The sequence below is a fragment of the Condylostylus longicornis genome, unplaced genomic scaffold, assembly GCF_029603195.1.
Source record: "Condylostylus longicornis isolate FDR11 unplaced genomic scaffold, ASM2960319v2 ptg000635l, whole genome shotgun sequence".
Lineage (NCBI taxonomy): Eukaryota > Metazoa > Arthropoda > Insecta > Diptera > Dolichopodidae > Condylostylus > Condylostylus longicornis.
In genome coordinates this window covers 1-20,504 of record NW_026578588.1, presented here as the reverse complement: position 1 = coordinate 20,504, position 20,504 = coordinate 1, and the positions used below count along the sequence as shown (strand labels likewise).

Genomic DNA, 20,504 nt, shown 5'->3' with positions numbered 1-20,504 from the left:
CCTCTACCACCGGCACAGCCGTAACATCTACTACCAGCACCACATCGACACCTGAAGAATCATATACTAACCCTACTGCCCCACCAAGACCATCAACCACTACTTCGAGCACATCCACTACCAGCACAGCCTCTACTACCAGCACTACCGTAACATCTACTGCTACCACCGAAACAGCCTCTACTACCAGCACTACCAGCACAGCCTCTACCACCGGCACAGCCGTAACATCTACTACCAGCACCACATCGACACCTGAAGAATCATATACTAACCCTACTGCCCCACCAAGACCATCAACCACTACTTCGAGCACATCCACTACCAGCACAGCCTCTACTACCAGCACTACCGTAACATCTACTGCTACCACCAAAACAGCCTCTACTACCAGCACTACCGTAACATCTACTGCTACCACCAAAACAGCCTCTACTACCAGCACAGCCGTAACATCTACTGCTACCACCAAAACAGCCTCTACTACCAGCACTACCAGCACAGCCTCTACCACCGGCACAGCTGTAACATCTACTACCAGCACCACATCGACACCTGAAGAATCATATACTAACCCTACTGCCCCACCAAGACCATCAACCACTACGAGCCCATCCACTACCAGCACAGCCTCTACTACCAGCACTACCGTAACATCTACTGCTACCACCGAAACAGCCTCTACTACCAGCACTACCAGCACAGCCTCTACCACCGGCACAGCTGTAACATCTACTACCAGCACCACATCGACACCTGAAGAATCATATACTAACCCTACGGCCCCACCAAGACCATCAACCACTACTTCGAGCCCATCCACTACCAGCACAGCGTCTACCACCGAAACAGCCTCTACCAGCACAGCCTCTACTACCAGCACAGCCAGCACAAGCTCTACTACCAAAAGAGCCTCCACTACCAGCACAGCCTCTACTACCAGTACTACCGTAACATCTACTGCTACCACCAAAACAGCCTCTACTACCAGCACAGCCTCTACCACCGGCACAGCCGTAACATCTACTACCAGCACCACCTCGACACCTGAAGAATCATATACTAACCCTACTGCCCCACCAAGACCATCAACCACTACTTCGAGCACATCCACTACCAGCACAGCGTCTACCACCGAAACAGCCTCTACCAGCACAGCCTCTACTACCAGCACAGCCAGCACAAGCTCTACCACCAAAAGAGCCTCCACTACCAGCACAGCCTCTACTACCAGTACTACCGTAACATCTACTGCTACCACCAAAACAGCCTCTACTACCAGCACAGCCTCCACTACCAGCACAGCCTCTACTACCAGTACTACCGTAACATCTGCTACCACCGAAACAGCCTCTACTACCACCACTACCAGCACAGCCTCTACCACCGGCACAGCCGTAACATCTACTACCAGCACCACATCGACACCTGAAGAATCATATACTAACCCTACTGCCCCACCAAGACCATCAACCACTACTTCGAGCCCATCCACTACCAGCACTACCGTAACATCTACTGCTACCACCAAAACAGCCTCTACTACCAGTACTACCGTAACATCTACTGCTACCACCAAAACAGCCTCTACTACCAGCACTACCAGCACTACCAGCACTAACAGCACTACCAGCACAGCCTCTACCACCGGCACAGCCGTAACATCTACTACCAGCACCACATCGACACCTGAAGAATCATATACTAACCCTACTGCCCCACCAAGACCATCAACCACTACTTCGAGCACATCCACTACCAGCACAGCCTCTACTACCAGCACTACCGTAACATCTACTGCTACCACCGAAACAGCCTCTACTACCAGCACTACCAGCACAGCCTCTACCACCGGCACAGCCGTAACATCTACTACCAGCACCACATCGACACCTGAAGAATCATATACTAACCCTACTGCCCCACCAAGACCATCAACCACTACTTCGAGCACATCCACTACCAGCACAGCCTCTACTACCAGCACTACCGTAACATCTACTGCTACCACCAAAACAGCCTCTACTACCAGCACTACCGTAACATCTACTGCTACCACCAAAACAGCCTCTACTACCAGCACAGCCGTAACATCTACTGCTACCACCAAAACAGCCTCTACTACCAGCACTACCAGCACAGCCTCTACCACCGGCACAGCTGTAACATCTACTACCAGCACCACATCGACACCTGAAGAATCATATACTAACCCTACTGCCCCACCAAGACCATCAACCACTACGAGCCCATCCACTACCAGCACAGCCTCTACTACCAGCACTACCGTAACATCTACTGCTACCACCGAAACAGCCTCTACTACCAGCACTACCAGCACAGCCTCTACCACCGGCACAGCTGTAACATCTACTACCAGCACCACATCGACACCTGAAGAATCATATACTAACCCTACGGCCCCACCAAGACCATCAACCACTACTTCGAGCCCATCCACTACCAGCACAGCGTCTACCACCGAAACAGCCTCTACCAGCACAGCCTCTACTACCAGCACAGCCAGCACAAGCTCTACTACCAAAAGAGCCTCCACTACCAGCACAGCCTCTACTACCAGTACTACCGTAACATCTACTGCTACCACCAAAACAGCCTCTACTACCAGCACAGCCTCTACCACCGGCACAGCCGTAACATCTACTACCAGCACCACCTCGACACCTGAAGAATCATATACTAACCCTACTGCCCCACCAAGACCATCAACCACTACTTCGAGCACATCCACTACCAGCACAGCGTCTACCACCGAAACAGCCTCTACCAGCACAGCCTCTACTACCAGCACAGCCAGCACAAGCTCTACCACCAAAAGAGCCTCCACTACCAGCACAGCCTCTACTACCAGTACTACCGTAACATCTACTGCTACCACCAAAACAGCCTCTACTACCAGCACAGCCTCCACTACCAGCACAGCCTCTACTACCAGTACTACCGTAACATCTGCTACCACCGAAACAGCCTCTACTACCACCACTACCAGCACAGCCTCTACCACCGGCACAGCCGTAACATCTACTACCAGCACCACATCGACACCTGAAGAATCATATACTAACCCTACTGCCCCACCAAGACCATCAACCACTACTTCGAGCCCATCCACTACCAGCACTACCGTAACATCTACTGCTACCACCAAAACAGCCTCTACTACCAGTACTACCGTAACATCTACTGCTACCACCAAAACAGCCTCTACTACCAGCACTACCAGCACTACCAGCACTAACAGCACTACCAGCACAGCCTCTACCACCGGCACAGCCGTAACATCTACTACCAGCACCACATCGACACCTGAAGAATCATATACTAACCCTACTGCCCCACCAAGACCATCAACCACTACTTCGAGCCCATCCACTACCAGCACAGCCTCTACTACCAGCACTACCGTAACATCTACTGCTACAACCAAAACAGCCTCTACTACCAGCACAGCCTCTACTACCAGCACAGCCTCTACCACCGGCACAGCCGTAACATCTACTACCAGCACCACATCGACACCTGAAGAATCATATACTAACCCTACTGCCCCACCAAGACCATCAACCACTACTTCGAGCACATCCACTACCAGCACAGCGTCTACCACCGAAACAGCCTCTACCAGCATAGCCTCTACTACCAGCACAGCCTCTACTACCAGCACAGCCAGCACAAGCTCTACCACCAAAAGAGCCTCCACTACCAGCACAGCCTCTACTACCAGTACTACCGTAACATCTACTGCTACCACCAAAACAGCCTCTACTACCAGCACTACCAGCACAGCCTCTACCACCGGCACAGCCGTAACATCTACTACCAGCACCACATCGACACCTGAAGAATCATATACTAACCCTACTGCCCCACCAAGACCATCAACCACTACTTCGAGCACATCCACTACCAGCACAGCCTCTACTACCAGCACTACCGTAACATCTACTGCTACCACCAAAACAGCCTCTACTACCAGCACTACCAGCACAGCCTCTACCACCGGCACAGCCGTAACATCTACTACCAGCACCACATCGACACCTGAAGAATCATATACTAACCCTACTGCCCCACCAAGACCATCAACCACTACTTCGAGCCCATCCACTACCAGCACAGCCTCTACTACCAGCACAACCGTAACATCTACTGCTACCACCAAAACAGCCTCTACTACCAGCACTACCGTAACATCTACTGCTACCACCAAAACAGCCTCTACTACCAGCACAGCCGTAACATCTACTACCAGCACCACATCGACACCTGAAGAATCATATACTAACCCTACTGCCCCACCAAGACCATCAACCACTACTTCGAGCACATCCACTACCAGCACAGCGTCTACCACCGAAACAGCCTCTACCAGCACAGCCTCTACTACCAGCACTACCAGCACAGCCTCTACCACCGGCACAGCCGTAACATCTACTACCAGCACCACATCGACACCTGAAGAATCATATACTAACCCTACTGCCCCACCAAGACCATCAACCACTACTTCGAGCACATCCACTACCAGCACAGCGTCTACCACCGAAACAGCCTCTACCAGCACAGCCTCTACTACCAGCACAGCCAGCACAAGCTCTACCACCAAAAGAGCCTCCACTACCAGCACAGCCTCTACTACCAGCACTACCGTAACATCTACTGCTACCACCGAAACAGCCTCTACTACCAGCACTACCAGCACAGCCTCTACCACCGGCACAGCCGTAACATCTACTACCAGCACCACATCGACACCTGAAGAATCATATACTAACCCTACTGCCCCACCAAGACCATCAACCACTACTTCGAGCACATCCACTACCAGCACAGCCTCTACTACCAGCACTACCGTAACATCTACTGCTACCACCAAAACAGCCTCTACTACCAGCACTACCGTAACATCTACTGCTACCACCAAAACAGCCTCTACTACCAGCACAGCCGTAACATCTACTACCAGCACCACATCGACACCTGAAGAATCATATACTAACCCTACTGCCCCACCAAGACCATCAACCACTACTTCGAGCCCATCCACTACCAGCACAGCCTCTACTACCAGCACTACCGTAACATCTACTGCTACCACCGAAACAGCCTCTACTACCAGCACTACCAGCACAGCCTCTACCACCGGCACAGCCGTAACATCTACTACCAGCACCACATCGACACCTGAAGAATCATATACTAACCCTACTGCCCCACCAAGACCATCAACCACTACTTCGAGCACATCCACTACCAGCACAGCCTCTACTACCAGCACTACCGTAACATCTACTGCTACCACCAAAACAGCCTCTACTACCAGCACTACCGTAACATCTACTGCTACCACCAAAACAGCCTCTACTACCAGCACAGCCGTAACATCTACTGCTACCACCAAAACAGCCTCTACTACCAGCACTACCAGCACAGCCTCTACCACCGGCACAGCTGTAACATCTACTACCAGCACCACATCGACACCTGAAGAATCATATACTAACCCTACTGCCCCACCAAGACCATCAACCACTACGAGCCCATCCACTACCAGCACAGCCTCTACTACCAGCACTACCGTAACATCTACTGCTACCACCGAAACAGCCTCTACTACCAGCACTACCAGCACAGCCTCTACCACCGGCACAGCTGTAACATCTACTACCAGCACCACATCGACACCTGAAGAATCATATACTAACCCTACGGCCCCACCAAGACCATCAACCACTACTTCGAGCCCATCCACTACCAGCACAGCGTCTACCACCGAAACAGCCTCTACCAGCACAGCCTCTACTACCAGCACAGCCAGCACAAGCTCTACTACCAAAAGAGCCTCCACTACCAGCACAGCCTCTACTACCAGTACTACTGTAACATCTACTGCTACCACCAAAACAGCCTCTACTACCAGCACAGCCTCTACCACCGGCACAGCCGTAACATCTACTACCAGCACCACCTCGACACCTGAAGAATCATATACTAACCCTACTGCCCCACCAAGACCATCAACCACTACTTCGAGCACATCCACTACCAGCACAGCGTCTACCACCGAAACAGCCTCTACCAGCACAGCCTCTACTACCAGCACAGCCAGCACAAGCTCTACCACCAAAAGAGCCTCCACTACCAGCACAGCCTCTACTACCAGTACTACCGTAACATCTACTGCTACCACCAAAACAGCCTCTACTACCAGCACAGCCTCCACTACCAGCACAGCCTCTACTACCAGTACTACCGTAACATCTGCTACCACCGAAACAGCCTCTACTACCACCACTACCAGCACAGCCTCTACCACCGGCACAGCCGTAACATCTACTACCAGCACCACATCGACACCTGAAGAATCATATACTAACCCTACTGCCCCACCAAGACCATCAACCACTACTTCGAGCCCATCCACTACCAGCACTACCGTAACATCTACTGCTACCACCAAAACAGCCTCTACTACCAGTACTACCGTAACATCTACTGCTACCACCAAAACAGCCTCTACTACCAGCACTACCAGCACTACCAGCACTAACAGCACTACCAGCACAGCCTCTACCACCGGCACAGCCGTAACATCTACTACCAGCACCACATCGACACCTGAAGAATCATATACTAACCCTACTGCCCCACCAAGACCATCAACCACTACTTCGAGCCCATCCACTACCAGCACAGCCTCTACTACCAGCACTACCGTAACATCTACTGCTACAACCAAAACAGCCTCTACTACCAGCACAGCCTCTACTACCAGCACAGCCTCTACCACCGGCACAGCCGTAACATCTACTACCAGCACCACATCGACACCTGAAGAATCATATACTAACCCTACTGCCCCCACCAAGACCATCAACCACTACTTCGAGCACATCCACTACCAGCACAGCGTCTACCACCGAAACAGCCTCTACCAGCATAGCCTCTACTACCAGCACAGCCTCTACTACCAGCACAGCCAGCACAAGCTCTACCACCAAAAGAGCCTCCACTACCAGCACAGCCTCTACTACCAGTACTACCGTAACATCTACTGCTACCACCAAAACAGCCTCTACTACCAGCACTACCAGCACAGCCTCTACCACCGGCACAGCCGTAACATCTACTACCAGCACCACATCGACACCTGAAGAATCATATACTAACCCTACTGCCCCACCAAGACCATCAACCACTACTTCGAGCACATCCACTACCAGCACAGCCTCTACTACCAGCACTACCGTAACATCTACTGCTACCACCAAAACAGCCTCTACTACCAGCACTACCAGCACAGCCTCTACCACCGGCACAGCCGTAACATCTACTACCAGCACCACATCGACACCTGAAGAATCATATACTAACCCTACTGCCCCACCAAGACCATCAACCACTACTTCGAGCCCATCCACTACCAGCACAGCCTCTACTACCAGCACAACCGTAACATCTACTGCTACCACCAAAACAGCCTCTACTACCAGCACTACCGTAACATCTACTGCTACCACCAAAACAGCCTCTACTACCAGCACAGCCGTAACATCTACTACCAGCACCACATCGACACCTGAAGAATCATATACTAACCCTACTGCCCCACCAAGACCATCAACCACTACTTCGAGCACATCCACTACCAGCACAGCCTCTACTACCAGCACTACCGTAACATCTACTGCTACCACCAAAACAGCCTCTACTACCAGCACTACCGTAACATCTACTGCTACCACCAAAACAGCCTCTACTACCAGCACAGCCGTAACATCTACTACCAGCACCACATCGACACCTGAAGAATCATATACTAACCCTACTGCCCCACCAAGACCATCAACCACTACTTCGAGCACATCCACTACCAGCACAGCGTCTACCACCGAAACAGCCTCTACCAGCACAGCCTCTACTACCAGCACAGCCTCTACTACCAGCACAGCCTCTACTACCAGCACAGCCTCTACTACCAGCACTACCAGCACAGCCTCTACTACCAGCACAGCCTCTACTACCAGCACTACCAGCACAGCCTCTACCACCGTCACAGCCGTAACATCTACTACCAGCACCACATCGACACCTGAAGAATCATATACTAACCCTACTGCCCCACCAAGACCATCAACCACTACTTCGAGCACATCCACTACCAGCACAGCGTCTACCACCGAAACAGCCTCTACCAGCACAGCCTCTACTACCAGCACTACCAGCACAGCCTCTACCACCGGCACAGCCGTAACATCTACTACCAGCACCACATCGACACCTGAAGAATCATATACTAACCCTACTGCCCCACCAAGACCATCAACCACTACTTCGAGCCCATCCACTACCAGCACTACCGTAACATCTACTGCTACCACCAAAACAGCCTCTACTACCAGTACTACCGTAACATCTACTGCTACCACCAAAACAGCCTCTACTACCAGCACTACCAGCACTACCAGCACTAACAGCACTACCAGCACAGCCTCTACCACCGGCACAGCCGTAACATCTACTACCAGCACCACATCGACACCTGAAGAATCATATACTAACCCTACTGCCCCACCAAGACCATCAACCACTACTTCGAGCCCATCCACTACCAGCACAGCCTCTACTACCAGCACTACCGTAACATCTACTGCTACAACCAAAACAGCCTCTACTACCAGCACAGCCTCTACTACCAGCACAGCCTCTACCACCGGCACAGCCGTAACATCTACTACCAGCACCACATCGACACCTGAAGAATCATATACTAACCCTACTGCCCCACCAAGACCATCAACCACTACTTCGAGCACATCCACTACCAGCACAGCGTCTACCACCGAAACAGCCTCTACCAGCATAGCCTCTACTACCAGCACAGCCAGCACAAGCTCTACCACCAAAAGAGCCTCCACTACCAGCACAGCCTCTACTACCAGTACTACCGTAACATCTACTGCTACCACCAAAACAGCCTCTACTACCAGCACAGCCTCCACTACCAGCACAGCCTCTACTACCAGTACTACCGTAACATCTACTGCTACCACCGAAACAGCCTCTACTACCAGCACTACCAGCACAGCCTCTACCACCGGCACAGCCGTAACATCTACTACCAGCACCACATCGACACCTGAAGAATCATATACTAACCCTACTGCCCCACCAAGACCATCAACCACTACTTCGAGCCCATCCACTACCAGCACTACCGTAACATCTACTGCTACCACCAAAACAGCCTCTACTACCAGTACTACCGTAACATCTACTGCTACCACCAAAACAGCCTCTACTACCAGCACTACCAGCACTACCAGCACTACCAGCACTAACAGCACTACCAGCACAGCCTCTACCACCGGCACAGCCGTAACATCTACTACCAGCACCACATCGACACCTGAAGAATCATATACTAACCCTACTGCCCCACCAAGACCATCAACCACTACTTCGAGCCCATCCACTACCAGCACAGCCTCTACTACCAGCACTACCGTAACATCTACTGCTACAACCAAAACAGCCTCTACTAACCAGCACAGCCTCTACTACCAGCACAGCCTCTACCACCGGCACAGCCGTAACATCTACTACCAGCACCACATCGACACCTGAAGAATCATATACTAACCCTACTGCCCCACCAAGACCATCAACCACTACTTCGAGCACATCCACTACCAGCACAGCGTCTACCACCGAAACAGCCTCTACCAGCATAGCCTCTACTACCAGCACAGCCAGCACAAGCTCTACCACCAAAAGAGCCTCCACTACCAGCACAGCCTCTACTACCAGTACTACCGTAACATCTACTGCTACCACCAAAACAGCCTCTACTACCAGCACAGCCTCCACTACCAGCACAGCCTCTACTACCAGTACTACCGTAACATCTACTGCTACCACCGAAACAGCCTCTACTACCAGCACTACCAGCACAGCCTCTACCACCGGCACAGCCGTAACATCTACTACCAGCACCACATCGACACCTGAAGAATCATATACTAACCCTACTGCCCCACCAAGACCATCAACCACTACTTCGAGCACATCCACTACCAGCACAGCGTCTACCACCGAAACAGCCTCTACCAGCACAGCCTCTACTACCAGCACTACCAGCACAGCCTCTACCACCGGCACAGCCGTAACATCTACTACCAGCACCACATCGACACCTGAAGAATCATATACTAACCCTACTGCCCCACCAAGACCATCAACCACTACTTCGAGCCCATCCACTACCAGCACAGCCTCTACTACCAGCACTACCGTAACATCTACTGCTACCACCGAAACAGCCTCTACTACCAGCACTACCAGCACAGCCTCTACCACCGGCACAGCTGTAACATCTACTACCAGCACCACATCGACACCTGAAGAATCATATACTAACCCTACTGCCCCACCAAGACCATCAACCACTACTTCGAGCCCATCCACTACCAGCACAGCGTCTACCACCAAAACAGCCTCTACCAGCACAGCCTCTACTACCAGCACAGCCAGCACAAGCTCTACCACCAAAAGAGCCTCCACTACCAGCACAGCCTCTACTACCAGTACTACCGTAACATCTACTGTTACCACCAAAACAGCCTCGACCACCGGCACAGCCGTAACATCTACTACCAGCACCACATCGACACCTGAAGAATCATATACTAACCCTACTGCCCCACCAAGACCAACCACTACTTCGAGCACATCCACTACCAGCACAGCCTCTACTACCAGCACTACCGTAACATCTACTGCTACCACCAAAACAGCCTCTACTACCAGCACTACCGTAACATCTACTGCTACCCACCAAAACAGCCTCTACTACCAGCACAGCCGTAACATCTACTACCAGCACCACATCGACACCTGAAGAATCATATACTAACCCTACTGCCCCACCAAGACCATCAACCACTACTTCGAGCACATCCACTACCAGCACAGCCTCTACTACCAGAACTACCGTAACATCTACTGCTACAACCAAAACAGCCTCTACTACCAGCACTACCAGCACAGCCTCTACCACCGGCACAGCCGTAACATCTACCAGCACCACATCGACACCTGAAGAATCATATACTAACCCTACTGCCCCACCAAGACCATCAACCACTACTTCGAGCACATCCACTACCAGCACAGCGTCTACCACCGAAACAGCCTCTACCAGCACAGCCTCTACTACCAGCACAGCCAGCACAAGCTCTACCACCAAAAGAGCCTCCACTACCAGCACAGCCTCTACTACCAGTATTACCGTAACATCTACTGCTACCACCAAAACAGCCTCTACTACCAGCACAGCGTCTACCACCGAAACAGCCTCTACCACCGGCACAGCTGTAACATCTACTACCAGCACCACATCGACACCTGAAGAATCATATACTAACCCTACTGCCCCACCAAGACCATCAACCACTACTTCGAGCCCATCCACTACCAGCACAGCGTCTACCACCGAAACAGCCTCTACCAGCACAGCCTCTACTACCAGCACAGCCAGCACAAGCTCTACCACCAAAAGAGCCTCCACTACCAGCACAGCCTCTACTACCAGTACTACCGTAACATCTACTGCTACCACCAAAACAGCCTCTACTACCAGCACAGCCTCTACCACCGGCACAGCCGTAACATCTACTACCAGCACCACATCGACACCTGAAGAATCATATACTAACCCTACTGCCCCACCAAGACCATCAACCACTACTTCGAGCACATCCACTACCAGCACAGCCTCTACTACCAGAACTACCGTAACATCTACTGCTACAACCAAAACAGCCTCTACTACCAGCACTACCAGCACAGCCTCTACCACCGGCACAGCCGTAACATCTACCAGCACCACATCGACACCTGAAGAATCATATACTAACCCTACTGCCCCACCAAGACCATCAACCACTACTTCGAGCACATCCACTACCAGCACAGCGTCTACCACCGAAACAGCCTCTACCAGCACAGCCTCTACTACCAGCACAGCCAGCACAAGCTCTACCACCAAAAGAGCCTCCACTACCAGCACAGCCTCTACTACCAGTATTACCGTAACATCTACTGCTACCACCAAAACAGCCTCTACTACCAGCACAGCGTCTACCACCGAAACAGCCTCTACCACCGGCACAGCTGTAACATCTACTACCAGCACCACATCGACACCTGAAGAATCATATACTAACCCTACTGCCCCACCAAGACCATCAACCACTACTTCGAGCCCATCCACTACCAGCACAGCGTCTACCACCGAAACAGCCTCTACCAGCACAGCCTCTACTACCAGCACAGCCAGCACAAGCTCTACCACCAAAAGAGCCTCCACTACCAGCACAGCCTCTACTACCAGTACTACCGTAACATCTACTGCTACCATCAAAACAGCCTCTACTACCAGCACAGCCTCTACCACCGGCACAGCCGTAACATCTACTACCAGCACCACATCGACACCTGAAGAATCATATACTAACCCTACTGCCCCACCAAGACCATCAACCACTACTTCGAGCACATCCACTACCAGCACAGCCTCTACTACCAGCACTACCGTAACATCTACTGCTACCACCAAAACAGCCTCTACTACCAGCACTACCGTAACATCTACTGCTACCACCAAAACAACCTCTACTACCAGCACAGCCGTAACATCTACTACCAGCACCACATCGACACCTGAAGAATCATATACTAACCCTACTGCCCCACCAAGACCATCAACCACTACTTCGAGCACATCCACTACCAGCACAGCGTCTACCACCGAAACAGCCTCTACCAGCACAGCCTCTACTACCAGCACTACCAGCACAGCCTCTACCACCGGCACAGCCGTAACATCTACTACCAGCACCACATCGACACCTGAAGAATCATATACTAACCCTACTGCCCCACCAAGACCATCAACCACTACTTCGAGCCCATCCACTACCAGCACAGCGTCTACCACCGAAACAGCCTCTACCAGCACAGCCTCTACTACCAGCACAGCCAGCACAAGCTCTACCACCAAAAGAGCCTCCACTACCAGCACAGCCTCTACTACCAGTACTACCGTAACATCTACTGCTACCACCAAAACAGCCTCTACTACCAGCACAGCCTCTACCACCGGCACAGCCAGCACAAGCTCTACCACCAAAAGAGCCTCCACTACCAGCACAGCCTCTACTACCAGTATTACCGTAACATCTACTGCTACCACCAAAACAGCCTCTACTACCAGCACAGCGTCTACCACCGAAACAGCCTCTACCACCGGCACAGCTGTAACATCTACTACCAGCACCACATCGACACCTGAAGAATCATATACTAACCCTACTGCCCCACCAAGACCATCAACCACTACTTCGAGCCCATCCACTACCAGCACAGCGTCTACCACCGAAACAGCCTCTACCAGCACAGCCTCTACTACCAGCACAGCCAGCACAAGCTCTACCACCAAAAGAGCCTCCACTACCAGCACAGCCTCTACTACCAGTACTACCGTAACATCTACTGCTACCATCAAAACAGCCTCTACTACCAGCACAGCCTCTACCACCGGCACAGCCGTAACATCTACTACCAGCACCACATCGACACCTGAAGAATCATATACTAACCCTACTGCCCCACCAAGACCATCAACCACTACTTCGAGCACATCCACTACCAGCACAGCCTCTACTACCAGCACTACCGTAACATCTACTGCTACCACCAAAACAGCCTCTACTACCAGCACTACCGTAACATCTACTGCTACCACCAAAACAACCTCTACTACCAGCACAGCCGTAACATCTACTACCAGCACCACATCGACACCTGAAGAATCATATACTAACCCTACTGCCCCACCAAGACCATCAACCACTACTTCGAGCACATCCACTACCAGCACAGCGTCTACCACCGAAACAGCCTCTACCAGCACAGCCTCTACTACCAGCACTACCAGCACAGCCTCTACCACCGGCACAGCCGTAACATCTACTACCAGCACCACATCGACACCTGAAGAATCATATACTAACCCTACTGCCCCACCAAGACCATCAACCACTACTTCGAGCCCATCCACTACCAGCACAGCGTCTACCACCGAAACAGCCTCTACCAGCACAGCCTCTACTACCAGCACAGCCAGCACAAGCTCTACCACCAAAAGAGCCTCCACTACCAGCACAGCCTCTACTACCAGTACTACCGTAACATCTACTGCTACCACCAAAACAGCCTCTACTACCAGCACAGCCTCTACCACCGGCACAGCCGTAAACATCTACTACCAGCACCACCTCGACACCTGAAGAATCATATACTAACCCTACTGCCCCACCAAGACCATCAACCACTACTTCGAGCACATCCACTACCAGCACAGCCTCTACTACCCAGCACTACCGTAACATCTACTGCTACCACCAAAACAGCCTCTACTACCAGCACTACCGTAACATCTACTGCTACCACCAAAACAGCCTCTACTACCAGCACAGCCGTAACATCTACTACCAGCACCACATCGACACCTGAAGAATCATATACTAACCCTACTGCCCCACCAAGACCATCAACCACTACTTCGAGCACATCCACTACCAGCACAGCGTCTACCACCGAAACAGCCTCTACCAGCACAGCCTCTACTACCAGCACTACCAGCACAGCCTCTACCACCGGCACAGCCGTAACATCTACTACCAGCACCACATCGACACCTGAAGAATCATATACTAACCCTACTGCCCCACCAAGACCATCAACCACTACTTCGAGCCCATCCACTACCAGCACAGCCTCTACTACCAGCACTACCGTAACATCTACTGCTACCACCGAAACAGCCTCTACTACCAGCACTACCAGCACAGCCTCTACCACCGGCACAGCTGTAACATCTACTACCAGCACCACATCGACACCTGAAGAATCATATACTAACCCTACTGCCCCACCAAGACCATCAACCACTACTTCGAGCCCATCCACTACCAGCACAGCGTCTACCACCGAAACAGCCTCTACCACCGGCACAGCTGTAACATCTACTACCAGCACCACATCGACACCTGAAGAATCATATACTAACCCTACTGCCCCACCAAGACCATCAACCACTACTTCGAGCCCATCCACTACCAGCACAGCGTCTACCACCGAAACAGCCTCTACCAGCACAGCCTCTACTACCAGCACAGCCAGCACAAGCTCTACCACCAAAAGAGCCTCCACTACCAGCACAGCCTCTACTACCAGTACTACCGTAACATCTACTGCTACCACCAAAACAGCCTCTACTACCAGCACAGCCTCTACCACCGGCACAGCCGTAACATCTACTACCAGCACCACATCGACACCTGAAGAATCATATACTAACCCTACTGCCCCACCAAGACCATCAACCACTACTTCGAGCACATCCACTACCAGCACAGCCTCTACTACCAGCACTACCGTAACATCTACTACCACCAAAACAGCCTCTACTACCAGCACTACCGTAAACATCTACTGCTACCACCAAAACAGCCTCTACTACCAGCACAGCCGTAACATCTACTACCAGCACCACATCGACACCTGAAGAATCATATACTAACCCTACTGCCCCACCAAGACCATCAACCACTACTTCGAGCACATCCACTACCAGCACAGCGTCTACCACCGAAACAGCCTCTACCAGCACAGCCTCTACTACCAGCACTACCAGCACAGCCTCTACCACCGGCACAGCCGTAACATCTACTACCAGCACCACATCGACACCTGAAGAATCATATACTAACCCTACTGCCCCACCAAGACCATCAACCACTACTTCGAGCCCATCCACTACCAGCACAGCCTCTACTACCAGCACTACCGTAACATCTACTGCTACCACCGAAACAGCCTCTACTACCAGCACTACCAGCACAGCCTCTACCACCGGCACAGCTGTAACATCTACTACCAGCACCACATCGACACCTGAAGAATCATATACTAACCCTACTGCCCCACCAAGACCATCAACCACTACTTCGAGCCCATCCACTACCAGCACAGCGTCTACCACCGAAACAGCCTCTACCAGCACAGCCTCTACTACCAGCACAGCCTCTACTACCAGCACAGCCAGCACAAGCTCTACCACCAAAAGAGCCTCCACTACCAGCACAGCCTCTACTACCAGTACTACCGTAACATCTACTGCTACCACCAAAACAGCCTCTACTACCAGCACAGCCTCTACTACCAGCACAGCCTCTACTACCAGCACAGCCTCTACTACCAGCACAGCCTCTACCACCGGCACAGCCGTAACATCTACTACCAGCACCACCTCGACACCTGAAGAATCATATACTAACCCTACTGCCCCACCAAGACCATCAACCACTACTTCGAGCACATCCACTACCAGCACAGCGTCTACCACCGAAACAGCCTCTACCAGCACAGCCTCTACTACCAGCACAGCCAGCACAAGCTCTACCACCAAAAGAGCCTCCACTACCAGCACAGCCTCCACTACCAGCACAGCCTCTACTACCAGTACTACCGTAACATCTACTGCTACCACCAAAACAGCCTCTACTACCAGCACAGCCTCCACTACCAGCACAGCCTCTACTACCAGTACTACCGTAACATCTACTGCTACCACCGAAACAGCCTCTACTACCAGCACTACCAGCACAGCCTCTACCACCGGCACAGCCGTAACATCTACTACCAGCACCACATCGACACCTGAAGAATCATATACTAACCCTACTGCCCCACCAAGACCATCAACCACTACTTCGAGCCCATCCACTACCAGCACTACCGTAACATCTACTGCTACCACCAAAACAGCCTCTACTACCAGTACTACCGTAACATCTACTGCTACCACCAAAACAGCCTCTACTACCAGCACTACCAGCACTACCAGCACTACCAGCACTACCAGCACTACCAGCACTAACAGCACTACCAGCACAGCCTCTACCACCGGCACAGCCGTAACATCTACTACCAGCACCACATCGACACCTGAAGAATCATATACTAACCCTACTGCCCCACCAAGACCATCAACCACTACTTCGAGCCCATCCACTACCAGCACAGCCTCTACTACCAGCACTACCGTAACATCTACTGCTACAACCAAAACAGCCTCTACTACCAGCACAGCCTCTACTACCAGCACAGCCTCTACCACCGGCACAGCCGTAACATCTACTACCAGCACCACATCGACACCTGAAGAATCATATACTAACCCTACTGCCCCACCAAGACCATCAACCACTACTTCGAGCACATCCACTACCAGCACAGCGTCTACCACCGAAACAGCCTCTACCAGCATAGCCTCTACTACCAGCACAGCCAGCACAAGCTCTACCACCAAAAGAGCCTCCACTACCAGCACAGCCTCTACTACCAGTACTACCGTAACATCTACTGCTACCACCAAAACAGCCTCTACTACCAGCACAGCCTCTACTACCAGTACTACCGTAACATCTACTGCTACCACCGAAACAGCCTCTACTACCAGCACTACCAGCACAGCCTCTACCACCGGCACAGCCGTAACATCTACTACCAGCACCACATCGACACCTGAAGAATCATATACTAACCCTACTGCCCCACCAAGACCATCAAGCACTACTTCGAGCACATCCACTACCAGCACAGCGTCTACCACCGAAACAGCCTCTACCAGCACAGCCTCTACTACCAGCACTACCAGCACAGCCTCTACCACCGGCACAGCCGTAACATCTACTACCAGCACCACATCGACACCTGAAGAATCATATACTAACCCTACTGCCCCACCAAGACCATCAACCACTACTTCGAGCCCATCCACTACCAGCACAGCCTCTACTACCAGCACTACCGTAACATCTACTGCTACAACCAAAACAGCCTCTACTACCAGCACAGCCTCTACTACCAGCACAGCCTCTACCACCGGCACAGCCGTAACATCTACTACCAGCACCACATCGACACCTGAAGAATCATATACTAACCCTACTGCCCCACCAAGACCATCAACCACTACTTCGAGCACATCCACTACCAGCACAGCGTCTACCACCGAAACAGCCTCTACCAGCATAGCCTCTACTACCAGCACAGCCAGCACAAGCTCTACCACCAAAAGAGCCTCCACTACCAGCACAGCCTCTACTACCAGTACTACCGTAACATCTACTGCTACCACCAAAACAGCCTCTACTACCAGCACAGCCTCCACTACCAGCACAGCCTCTACTACCAGTACTACCGTAACATCTACTGCTACCACCGAAACAGCCTCTACTACCAGCACTACCAGCACAGCCTCTACCACCGGCACAGCCGTAACATCTACTACCAGCACCACATCGACACCTGAAGAATCATATACTAACCCTACTGCCCCACCAAGACCATCAAGCACTACTTCGAGCACATCCACTACCAGCACAGCGTCTACCACCGAAACAGCCTCTACCAGCACAGCCTCTACTACCAGCACTACCAGCACAGCCTCTACCACCGGCACAGCCGTAACATCTACTACCAGCACCACATCGACACCTGAAGAATCATATACTAACCCTACTGCCCCACCAAGACCATCAACCACTACTTCGAGCCCATCCACTACCAGCACAGCCTCTACTACCAGCACTACCGTAACATCTACTGCTACCACCGAAACAGCCTCTACTACCAGCACTACCAGCACAGCCTCTACCACCGGCACAGCTGTAACATCTACTACCAGCACCACATCGACACCTGAAGAATCATATACTAACCCTACTGCCCCACCAAGACCATCAACCACTACTTCGAGCCCATCCACTACCAGCACAGCGTCTACCACCGAAACAGCCTCTACCAGCACAGCCTCTACTACCAGCACAGCCAGCACAAGCTCTACCACCAAAAGAGCCTCCACTACCAGCACAGCCTCTACTACCAGTACTACCGTAACATCTACTGTTACCACCAAAACAGCCTCTACTACCAGCACAGCCTCGACCACCGGCACAGCCGTAACATCTACTACCAGCACCACATCGACACCTGAAGAATCATATACTAACCCTACTGCCCCACCAAGACCATCAACCACTACTTCGAGCACATCCACTACCAGCACAGCCTCTACTACCAGCACTACCGTAACATCTACTGCTAGCACCAAAACAGCCTCTACTACCAGCACTACCGTAACATCTACTGCTACCACCAAAACAGCCTCTACTACCAGCACAGCCGTAACATCTACTACCAGCACCACATCGACACCTGAAGAATCATATACCAACCCTACTGCCCCACCAAGACCATCAACCACTACTTCGAGCACATCCACTACCAGCACAGCGTCTACCACCGAAACAGCCTCTACCAGCACAGCCTCTACTACCAGCACTACCAGCACAGCCTCTACCACCGGCACAGCCGTAACATCTACTACCAGCACCACATCGACACCTGAAGAATCATATACTAACCCTACTGCCCCACCAAGACCATCAACCACTACTTCGAGCCCATCCACTACCAGCACAGCCTCTACTACCAGCACTACCGTAACATCTACTGCTACCACCGAAACAGCCTCTACTACCAGCACTACCAGCACAGCCTCTACCACCGGCACAGCTGTAACATCTACTACCAGCACCACATCGACACCTGAAGAATCATATACTAACCCTACTGCCCCACCAAGACCATCAACCACTACTTCGAGCCCATCCACTACCAGCACAGCGTCTACCACCGAAACAGCCTCTACCAGCACAGCCTCTACTACCAGCACAGCCAGCACAAGCTCTACCACCAAAAGAGCCTCCACTACCAGCACAGCCTCTACTACCAGTACTACCGTAACATCTACTGCTACCACCAAAACAGCCTCTACTACCAGCACAGCCTCTACCACCGGCACAGCCGTAACATCTACTACCAGCACCACCTCGACACCTGAAGAATCATATACTAACCCTACTGCCCCACCAAGACCATCAACCACTACTTCGAGCACATCCACTACCAGCACAACGTCTACCACCGAAACAGCCTCTACCAGCACAGCCTCTACTACCAGCACAGCCAGCACAAGCTCTACCACCAAAAGAGCCTCCACTACCAGCACAGCCTCTACTACCAGTACTACCGTAACATCTACTGCTACCACCAAAACAGCCTCTACTACCAGCACAGCCTCCACTACCAGCACAGCCTCTACTACCAGTACTACCGTAACATCTACTGCTACCACCGAAACAGCCTCTACTACCAGCACTACCAGCACAGCCTCTACCACCGGCACAGCCGTAACATCTACTACCAGCACCACCTCGACACCTGAAGAATCATATACTAACCCTACTGCCCCACCAAGACCATCAACCACTACTTCGAGCACATCCACT

At 52.0% G+C, this 20,504-nt stretch overlaps 2 protein-coding genes across 2 annotated transcripts; one reads left to right on the top strand and one right to left on the bottom strand.

Moving 5' to 3' along the window:
* Window positions 1-57: 57 nt before the first annotated feature.
* LOC129617775 (mucin-19-like) lies at window positions 58-19,530 on the top strand (the record flags this gene model as incomplete). The annotated part of the gene is made up of 20 exons (XM_055532846.1): window positions 58-1,233; window positions 1,351-2,871; window positions 2,989-4,248; window positions 4,294-4,962; window positions 5,008-6,183; window positions 6,301-6,737; window positions 6,859-7,561; window positions 7,832-7,948; window positions 8,063-8,962; window positions 9,083-9,507; window positions 9,557-9,830; window positions 9,951-10,829; window positions 10,924-12,925; window positions 13,004-14,262; window positions 14,601-15,560; window positions 15,655-16,120; window positions 16,214-16,608; window positions 16,729-17,796; window positions 18,982-19,289; window positions 19,375-19,530. Coding segments are annotated over 20 exons (16,151 nt in total), but the record flags the coding sequence as incomplete, so codon positions are not given.
* Window positions 19,531-19,802: 272 nt separating this feature from the next.
* LOC129617776 (keratin-associated protein 5-1-like) lies at window positions 19,803-20,436 on the bottom strand (the record flags this gene model as incomplete). Its single annotated transcript, XM_055532847.1, has 3 exons — window positions 19,803-20,044; window positions 20,105-20,293; window positions 20,336-20,436. Coding segments are annotated over 3 exons (532 nt in total), but the record flags the coding sequence as incomplete, so codon positions are not given.
* Between the last annotated feature and the right edge of the window lie 68 nt (window positions 20,437-20,504).